The 11,525-nt window shown below is 35.9% G+C and overlaps 1 protein-coding gene across 1 annotated transcript; it reads right to left on the reverse strand.

The window, feature by feature from the left end:
* Positions 1-8,933: 8,933 nt before the first annotated feature.
* LOC147509417 (protein FAR1-RELATED SEQUENCE 5-like) lies at positions 8,934-10,952 on the reverse strand. The gene has a single exon (XM_086597808.1). The coding sequence runs from the start codon at positions 10,950-10,952 to the stop codon at positions 8,934-8,936; it is 2,019 nt and encodes a 672-aa protein (XP_086453934.1).
* Between the last annotated feature and the right edge of the window lie 573 nt (positions 10,953-11,525).

Raw genomic sequence — 11,525 nt, forward strand, 5'->3', positions numbered from 1 at the left:
TTATTTTTTTTTCGAATTCTTATGTGAAGAAGTTTGTAACTTAATTTTTGATCACAAGTTTTCTTAATGATGAGTGGATTGTTTTGAGTATTTTATTGTTTAGTTTTTCCGCATGTGTTATTATTCATTAGGGTTATGATATAGATTGGGTTGTGAGGTTGTTGTCACATCTCGGATATCGAGGAGTCGGATATAATTATTATTATCTGATTTATCGAAATTCGGGGTGTAACATGTTCCCTTCACCGGACACTCCTTTTGCAAAGAGGAGGATAATAACAGAGGTAATTGTGTGAGTTTGCTACTATTTCTCTACTTAGATTAAGGTCTTTACTTTCATATTCATGACTTTTGAATGATTTTATAGTCTGATTTATTGATGGTTTGTTGGTTGGGATGTTAACAGAGTGTCAAATTGAACTGTATACCGCATAATGTGTCATATTCAGAACTGATTTCATAGTACTGAACACACCTCAATATGTTATATAGAGTATCATATTTAAAAATATACCACATAAAGTAGGATATGCATAACTGATTTCATAGTAGTGAACACACCTCAATATGTAACATAGATTGTCATATTAAAAATTAGACCACATATAGTGTCCTATTCAGAATTGATTTCACAGTCGTGAACACAACTCAATATGTCACATGGAGTATCATATTTCCAATTAGAGCACGTAAAGTTTCATATTCCAAACTGCTTTCATATTTATGAACACACCTCAATATGTCACATAGAGTATCATATTTCCAATTAGAACACGTAAAGTGTCATATTTAGAACTGCTTTCATATTTATGAACACACCTCAATATGTCACATAGTAATTTATTCGCTTTCTAGATTGAATCGGACAACAAGGTTGAAGATTATCTATTTAAAGATGTGAAGGCAGACTGGGTACAACCTCACGTACTGCTAACAGTGGAGGAAGCAGCTGTATTCCGCTCAATATACTCACCTTATGGAAAAGCAGGGTAAACGGTGTTGGCTTATGTACATGGTTAATTTTAGTAGAACTTCATCCAAACCATACTAAATTCCTTTTCTTTGGTGTAGGGACTTCATCGTGGACTTCAACAGATGGTCGGAGAATAGATCCACATTTAAGTGTTTACTTGGGAATGGCAGAGTAACTAGCTTCGTATGTTACGATCGCATTTTGTTGCACTATTTTTTAATTAGAAACTACTAATGCTTTTGGGATTACAAAATAATTTAATTACCTTGCTACTTGTTATATTTGGTGTAGTTGGTTTTTGCTTGGTGTGCGTACCTGAACACGGAGCAAAATAGCAAGCCTACGAACTACAATAGGCACTATTACTACCCTTACCTAATGGGTGCGAGTAAAGTATGAAGTGAAAATGGTTTTGTTCTATAATAAAAGGCTAACATGATGATGTACCTTTTGAGTACATTCCCAATGTTGTTTTTTGTAGGTTAAAACCAAAAATGAGACGCAACTAACTTCCGCTGCTTGTGCAATTAAATTGGACAATGATATTAGCGAATATCGAAGGGTAAGATGATTCTACTATAACTCATGGTTTGATAAGCCAGTTCCCAACTTTGGTAGAGAGTTTCACCTTGAACTACTTTTGATTGTGGTTGTGTAGTGGTTTGTGCCCGTCGTCAACAGTAATCACTGGTGGCTATATATCTTTGATCCTAGTGCTCGCAAAGTTGTGATATTGGACTCTCTTGCGGGTAGCACATCCTACGTTTGTGGAGGAACGGATTCAATGAAGTCTATGGTGAGTTTTGTAACTTAAAAGTATTTTTGTGATCATTTGAGAACATCTCACAGTCCACGCTTCATATTTTCGAACTAAATTTGACTTTTGTGTTTTCTTAGGTTACAAAAATGCACTACACTTTGTCTCTGATTGGGGATTTCCATTCCAAAAATTGTGATGTGAAAGACTGGGTTATTGAGAAATGCAAAGATGTGCCACAACAACACAATGGGTATATATCTTATCTTATGGCCCTAATTAACTTATAGTTTCAAATTTGAGTTTAGTGCAATCTTTGAAAGTATAGTAACTACGTATCTTTATATGTATAGCTTCGACTGTGGGGTGTTCATGATGAAATTCATGGAGCTTTGGGATGGGGAAAAATTGGTACATTGGTTTGATTAGGTAACAATTTGACACAATCTAGTATGTTTCTCAATATGTCCAATTAATTATCTATAGTTTGGTTACCTTAAATCTCCATTTTGACTAACCACGCGGATTTGTATATGAACTTGTAGGAGGATATGGCTTATTTCCGGCAACACATTGCTGTCTCAATGGTAATGTCGAAACTAAACAAAATGCGCCCACAGATGATATGGAGAATGTATGCTTCAAGAAGTTTGCACGTCTTTTTTGTTGCCTCGATAGTTTGGAGACGTTGAAACTCGAAGACCTAAGTTTTTTGTCAATCTTTTAGTTAGCCTTTGCTCTAATCTCTATCGTAGTGTTGTTCTATTTGGCATTGCCTCAACAAAATTGACGTTGGAACTCAAAGACCTTCGGTTTTTGTGAATCTTGTAATAGTGTTGTTCTTTTGGAAACTTATTGTAACAGATTCAAAATGTAAGTTAACTTGTGGTGGTCTGTTTTGGTTATGATGGGATACAATGATATTATTTCTCTACTTATATTAACTTTCATATTCATGACTTGTGTATGATTTTATAGTTTGATATATTCATGGTTTGTTGGTTAGGATGTTCACAGACTGTCAAATGGACAATTATACCATATAAAGGGTCATATGCAGAACTGATTTCATAGTACTGAACAAGCCTTAATAAGTTACATAGAGTATCATATTGAAAACTATACTACATAAAGTATCATATTCAGAACTGATTTCACAGTACTGAACACGATTGAATATGTCACATAGAATATCATATTACAAATTATACCACATAAAGTGTCATATTCAGAACTGATTTCCACGCCTGAATATGTTACATAGAGTATCATATTGAAAATTATATCACAATAAGTGTGATATTTCGAACTGATTTCATAGTACTTAACACACCTTAATATGTCACATAGAGTATCATATTAAAAATTATATCACAATAAGTATGATATTAATAACTGATTTCATAGTACTGAACATGCCTGAATATGTCACATAGAGTATCATATTCAAAATTATATCACAATAAGTGTTATATTCATAACTGATTTCATAGTAGTAAACACATGTAAGTATGTCACATAAAGTGTCATATTAAAAAGTAATGCACATAAAAGGTGATATTGTCTGAACTGCTTTCAACCATCATATCTTCATTCCAAAACTAAAATGAAGTCAGTTTAACAGAATAGACACCATTTAAAAAGGAAAAGGAAACAAGCAAAGTTTTTTATTTCATAAAAGAGCTCATAAGCTAATATAATTAGTCCATTCTTCAAACAAGTAGCTCATGCAAATTCAACTACAATACTTAGCTAACATAACTAAAACAAGACCAACTCGAGCCCTAAGTGCTAACGAAATCCGGATACTTCATTCCAACGTCATCACAGTCAAATCCATAGCATCCACAATCAAATCCATAGCATCCACAATCAAATCCAATGCATCCTCAGTTGTAAGCCCCCAGTTAATCTCATTAACATTCATTTGCTTTTCGGGGGTGTTGCTTCTATTATGCTTTCCAAGAAGATGGTTCATCGGTTAGTAATTTGTACACTAACTCCCCCCTGAAATCAGTCATCGCGTTTTGGTGTAATTTTGGGAAGTGATCAATGGAACGTGCCTTCCACTCCATGAATTTGCACACAAATAGTCCGCAATCCACCCTAAAGCTCAAACAAAAGAAGTATTAAAAATCTCACGACACATTTCCAATGTTCGACAAACTTTATCACAAAAGAACTAGGCTAGAAGTACTTACGAATATGGTCATTGTTGAGGGCACTTTCCAATTTCCAACAATGTAGCCTTTAAAAGGGGTTTCTTGCTTTTCTTCTACGCAATGTGTTCATTTAAAATTGTATAGACACGTTCCATCTGTATTGCCATTTCAAATTGATAGAAGATATGACAAATATCATCAGTAAAAAATACTCTAACAAAACCTACAACTTAAGATCAACAACAAAACAGTTTCACATGCAAGTGCACAAACTCAAGTTTAGTAGCTCACTACTTTCGTGGCATTCCTGTATGGAACAGATGTGAGGGGATATCTTGTGTTCCTTGAATCAAAGTGTGTCCATACGTTATCCATCATATTATAATGTAGGAGCATCCAATGGTATCCCCCATTTTCTTTGACTGTTTTTCCACTATTCAGAGGAAAGAATAGATTCTTAACATTTTCATGAAGTTGATGCAGTGGATCAATCAAAAAAACCTTCTCAAGGTGTTTTGCCTAAATCACAGCAGTCTGTCAAAAAATATTAATAATAACCTAATAAGAATACCTCATATGAATACCGTTACGAATATACCAATACCAATAGTATGCAATACTGTGTATTATATAACCTTAGGTTTCGAACATACGCAAGTCATAGTGTCAAAGTAATGGCTAAGTGGTCTGTTCTGAGGCTTATGACCAAGATAAATTTTCTTCTCTATCTCTCGAGGATACCAATTTAATACCTGCATAGTGCATCCCAGAAGTAAGTCAATTTTCATCGATGATATATGAGAAGTTGAGAACAAAATGTGTGTTTGGCTTACCTGGCCATTAACAAATCTATCAAGCATCAATTCTTCCAACTGTTTACCGTGTACTTGAATTGTGTCTCCATCCCAAGCAACGGTGCTCTAATGAAACACATACAATATGTACACCAGTTAATATAATAACATATACATCTCGGTGATGGCCTATTCAATTGTCATTGCAAATACATACAACTACGCATTCTTTACAGTCAAATGAACAGTATGCATCATAAAAGGTTTTCAGATAGACTTAGATTTTACATATTGGACATGTGCAGACTTGAAAAACCTCCCAACCAGTAGCTGCTTTCGAGAATTAAGACATTGAAACGCTGTTGAAGATTCTACTGAAAGTAGCTTTTCACCAAGATTTGTTATAGGCGGACAGTCGTCAACACATATTACCATAATCAGTTTCTGTTTTCCCTCTCTCTCATTCTTCTTCTTCACTTTTTGTGTAGGCGTTCTCGTCCTTTTCTTTTGATTTACAACCATTGATTGCAACTCCGTTTGCAGCTCCTCTTTGTTGGCTTCATTTGTTAGCATCACATCCATTGGAACAGACGGTGTCAATGGCAATGCTTGGATATCATTATCTCTAAAAGGTGACATCTCCTTTTCAGCCTCAACCCCAGACTCCTTCTTGGACTTCTCTTTAGCATCCTCTTCTCTTTCTTTTAATTTGGCCTTCAAGGCTTCATTCTCTGCCCGCAGGCTTTGATTTTCTTCTTCCAACTTAATACACCTTCCCCTTAAGTCCTCTTCTGTTGGAATCGGATCACTTGTCAACGTAACAAGCTCCACTTCCTTAAATTTGATTTCGGCGGTCACCTGAAAACACCGATAATAACTTCACACAATAAGAATGCAATGTAAAGTGTTCATTTGACATTGAAAATAGGGGATTTGTCTGGACAAAAATTACATTGGAAAAAACTACTGTCGAATGCATTTGACATGTGTCAAGTTCATTTGACATGGAAAATTAAGAAGCTGAACTTCACAAGTGATAAAAAATCAAATCAATATGAAATGAACTTGACATTGCAACAGAGTTCCAGACAGTGAAAACTACTTCCATAATTGGTATGAAATTAATTTACATCATCGAATTTCAAAGAAGACCGATAGGGGAAGGGAAATGACTTCAAATTCTAATACATTCGCTCACCTTGTCCACGGCCAAATTTGACAAGGCCTGGGTACGAAGCATTTTGCTGAGTGTTACAATATCCCATCTTGTGAACGAAGGTACATAATCAGCACCTCTATTTGGCATTGCATCAACCAAATTGACGTGATCGCACAACCAGTACTGATATCAAGAGCCACAAAAAAAAATTAGTAAACATGTAAAAAATGAAATTAATAATAAAATGACAAAAAAACAAGGCTAAACTAGAGTGAATTTAGATTATAAGTTACCAAAAGAAGAACTGCGCAAGATTTTACTTTTGTAGGCTCACGATAGTACATCTTCATTCGGCACATAAGGTTTTGATGTATCACTCTTGGCCAGGATACTTCATTCATTTTTTTACATTCTCTAAGTACTTCAAAAACCACCACTGTGTTCTTGATGGTGTTGGAAAGAGAAGAGTGGTGATAATGTATAATGAAATAAGTTTGATGAAGTCATCTTCATCATGCTTGCCATTCCATGAATTCACCACTTTATAAATAGCATTTACAATCAATTCCTTGGACAAGTTCTTTTCTCTGCCAAAGTGACGAGTCACAAACCCCGTTTTACTCAACTCGTCCGCATCTACGTTTGTAGTCACATGACTCCCATTCATTGGCATACCAAACACTCTAGAAACATCTTCAGCTGTTAATTTGACAAACACCTCTCCTAACTTGAATGCTTCTTCCCTTTCATCGTAAGTTTTAATAATATCCACTATGATGCTTTTTTTTTACCAACATTTGTTTGTCTAACAAATCATCAAAGAACACTCTAAAAATATGACCAAATGGTGTTCTACCCATTAGATCATTGAAACCAACACCAACTTTTAACTCACGGAGTTTATTGGCAAGATAAAAAATTGGTAACAAGCTTAAGCGAAAAGGATAAGATTTTGTTTCTTTCTTATCTTCATCCACTACCTTCTCTTCCTTCTTGCTCTTGTTATCTTCATCCACTCTCTGAACTACCACTTCCTTCCCTTCCCTCTTCTTAGCTGCTAACTGTATTTCATGTAGATTATGCATGGAAATAAGTAATAGAATAGAATTTATTTAGATTCAATCATTTAATAGCATTACATTCCTCTAAATAATCCAACCTCAAAAAACTCAAATGTTTATGCTTAAAAATCCATAAATTAACAACAAGCTTAAAAATTATCTTTGACCTTCTCTCCCGGGCATCGCTTTTTGCTCCCCCTCCCCATTGACTCTAAATGCACATTTTCCTCGTTTTTTCTCTTCTTTGTTGTATCAACTGCTTTCATAGGTGTTTCTTTCATCCTTGATGGTTTTTTACTGTTGGTCATTTTCTTCTTCATCTTCTGTAGTGGATTTGCAAGCTCTGTACTTTTAGGTTGTTTGAAGTTTGGAGTTTAGTTCTACCATTTAACTGTTGTCAGAAGTTTGGAGTTTGCTGTTTTTACTGTTGATAGAGAAGAAAGAAAGAGAAAAGAACAAGGCTAAATGGGGTTTGACATTCGAATTGTTGGCTTTAGGCCCAAACTCAACTTTAATACACTGAGATATGCCACATAAAGTATCATACTGAGAACCGCTTTCATAATAGTTAACACTGAAATATGTCATATAGAGTATCATATTCCAAATTATACCACATAAAGTGTGATATGAAGACATTTTATCATTTTAAAAGACTCATGGACTGACAAGTTCCAACATCGCTGAACTTCTTCCCGAATCGCAAAAATCACAATATCTATCCGATTCACGAAGCCAAAATAAATACCGTTGTAACAATTGCTCTAACTATTACAACAATCGCTAAATCTTCTGAGAAGCTTAGGAACAACTGCTTCTAACAACAAAATTACTCTACATTGTTCAATTGCACATCTCTTTCCCTTACATCAAATATCTATCATGCGGAAAAACACCCGCTTATCCTCACTACAAAAATTCTCAACATTGAATTTTTCTGGAGTGTTGTACCCAATATCATAACCTGGAACATCACCACTAGGAACATGACCAATAACTTCACCATTAGGAACATCACCACCACTTCTTCCTGTAAGTTCAACAGAAAATCAAAATAAAAGAGTTGCGCGAACCATACAATCTAAGTTTACACTATAATGTCATCCCCATCTAAGTTAAACAAGTGTGAAACCAAAACATGTGTCGTACCTTGCTCACCATTACTACACTTGTACCTTCAAGATCCTAGTGTTCCTTTATCCAATCTCACTAAGGCCATGAAACAAACAACATTTACTTACTTATAACCCAAAGAAATAAAATGTCATGTGCTCCAAAAGGAATTTTCTAAAACTAAAAGTGAGATGTACATGCATGCATGTTATTATGACTTCCCACACCTTGTAGCAATATATTTTGATGTAGGTAAAAGATAAACGGACACTCTTATCAATGTCAACTGTTATCCACAGGTCTATATGGAAATGAATTTTATAACGTCAAACTTTCAACTTACACCCTGTATCTCTGTTCAACTCGTCATCTTCCTCACATAGGTCGGCAACTCGAACAGTGCGTTCAACATAGTTGCGGTTAATACTTGGACTTGTAAAATAGTGAAACACAAAGAAAATGTTGCCAAAATAAAGTAGAATCAACAACTAATCAAAAGATATAATTGGAAATAAAGACATTACAAAGTTGGGACCATACTAAAGAAAAAATCGCAAAGGTAAATAAAACTTACCTCCGTCCTTCGGATGTAAGAGTGGGCATGTGGGTTTTGTGTGACCTGTCTCACCACAATGACCACACTTATTCTTATTCGTCTCATTGTGACCTTGAAGTCTGCTAGGATTTTGCGGTCGGTCTTTGGATTTTACATGTGGGGGATCATTAACTGATTGCCGATGTGTGGTTTTAGGCGGAGTAAAAGGCATCTCAAAAGGAACACGTGGGCTGCCTTCATAAGCTGGTGAAGTCTCATCAGTTATTGGATTTTCTGTTGGACTATTAGGCATCTCAAAAGGAGCATGTCAACTGCCTTCAAGAAGCAGATGGAGTTCGGTTCTTTGTAGAAAAATAAGCTAAAAAACTTTGAAAGCTTCAGTGCTTTCCGCTATTTGGGAGGCCCACAAACATATTTGCCTACATTTGGTTGTAAGATCACTGAAATGTATAACAGAGGCCGCTCGGTCAGAAAAGTTGGGTTCTCCTAATCGAACAACCGATTTAGCATCCCGTGTCCATCTCTTTAAAAAGCAGCCCTGAGGTATCACACCAACGTCCTCATGTTTGTAAACTGAAATGATATGTCTACATGGAAATCCAGACGACTCAAATAGCCCACATGAATAGCTAGCATCCTGCAATACAACATTGTATCTCACAGTCAACTTTTTTTGCCTATTCAAATGGCGACTCATGGTGTACACACGAATATTGTCACCCACATCTTTTTTACCATCTACAGTGTACATCACTTCATCCTTTAATTGCTTCTTAAAACAATCAAAAGCAGCTCGTGTATATATAGATGCAGCTTGATTTGCATAATCGTTCAAGTGGGTATGAAGGACTGGTTTGGTTACTTTCGTCATCACCTCTTCCTCGTGCTCTCGGTGCCGGATATTTGCAACTACCACTTCCATTTTTCCAAACAGCTCAAACAACTGCATTCCAACTTTCACATGAAGCCGGATTACGGAGTTTATACTCTCACAACGTTGGGTGCTTCTGCAACCGGCAAAGAACTCACCATGGAGATATGATTCTGTCCACATCTTTTTTTTCTTGTATATCATGTTCACCCATTTGTTATTACTGACTTGGAATTTCTTCACGAGTGTTTCCCACCTTTCTTCAAACTCATTGGTCAAGCACTTCATAAATATAATAGAGCAGAAATCTTTTGAAAATCCAAGGATGTGGATATTTTTTAGGCAATTTTTCATAATGTGCAAACAGCACAAGCGGTGTTTCGAATTTGGGAGAGTAGATCTCACAGCCTCGCGCATCGCCGGGTCACCATCAGTGATCACTGACTTAAGGTGTTTGCCATACATCGTGCCAACTAAATATTTCAATACCCACTCGTAAAACTCCACACACTCACTCGTCAATAATGCAAAACCAAACATTACTGTTTGTCGATGGTTGTTCACTCCAGCAAACACAACAATCGGCATCATGTACTGGTTGCTCTTGTATGTTGAATTAAACAACAATACATCTCCAAAGCAACTGTAGTCCGCACGTGAGGTGGAATCTGCCCAAAACAGTCTAACCAGCTGCCCACCCTCATTTAAGTTATAATTGTAATGAAATAAGGGATCTCCCTTCACCTTGTTATCCATGAAAGCCAGTATTGCGTTGGCGTCACCATCAATACATCGATTTCTCCTATCAAGGCCCATATGATTATACAAGTTTTTTTTCATAAAACCAACACTTGAGAAACCTCCAGCCCTATGTACAGAAATATCCATCACCTTGCATTTACGAATACCAACATCAACTAGGCTTGTAGAAAATTGCAAATCTTTTTCACTTACATTTCTATGTGATCTTAAGAACATCGAGCTCGGATCTGGTACAAGTGGATGTGTGTGTTCCCCAATAAAATCCTTCACAACCCACAAATTTGATTCAAAATCATAACCAACTTCAAAGCGGGCTTTACATTTAAACCTACTGATGGCCTTCGACTCTCTAGATTCGATGTCGCGTTTTCTGGGTGTCACCCTATTTACATTTCGTTCACCAGCAGCTGAGCATAGAAATCTCCGCTTAACATGAACACCATCTGTACGCATTCTATAAGTATCTTTACGAACACTAAAACCGACTAACTTTGCATATTGATTGTAAATTGCGAAAGCCTCCTCAATCGTCTTGAACTGCATAGAATAGAATGTTGTTTTGTCTGCTTCGAAAACTCTACTAGCCTCACACCCGTCACTGTCTCTATCACTGTTCTCATGAATTTCAACATTTTCACCCTCCCCCATAGATGTGACATTCACAAAATCACTATCCTCATACGTAAAACTATCAAAACATGAATTTCGAAGCCAATCTTCTTCGTCATCAGAGAAGTGATTCATCATCGGATTGCTACATGAAACAAGTGCACTTTTAGTGCATATTCACTCGTTTTCTTATTCTACGAAGTAATCACAGTGGTAATAGTAAAAAAAAAACACATAAATGCTTGAACAGTATAATGGTCAGAACCAAATAACTATGGTGCTCAAACCATATACCACTTTGGAAAATTTCAATGTCAACTTCATTTGATTCAATGTCAACTTCATTTAACATTAAATCATACACCATTCAATTGTGAAATTTTACCTAGACATGAAAAAGAGAAGGAGCCAAATGAGAAATCAACTAACCTCATACTTATAATTATTGAAGATCAAAGTACACTACGAGAAATGGAGGCAAGAGTTCTCAAGTTGAAATGATTTTAGTGAGAGGGAAAAGTTTAGTTCGCGCCATTCTAAATGTTAGAGGGAGAGAAGATGTGTTGTTACTTTCTTATCCTTAACTATTCATTTTGCTTGTAGCATACTCCTATTAAACTACTAGATGTAGCATACGCCTATTAAATTACTAGATGTAGCATAATACTATTAAACTTCTAGATATAGCATACTACGATTAAATTAATA

The sequence above is a fragment of the Coptis chinensis genome, chromosome 3, assembly GCF_015680905.1.
Source record: "Coptis chinensis isolate HL-2020 chromosome 3, ASM1568090v1, whole genome shotgun sequence".
Taxonomy (NCBI): Eukaryota; Viridiplantae; Streptophyta; class Magnoliopsida; order Ranunculales; family Ranunculaceae; genus Coptis; species Coptis chinensis.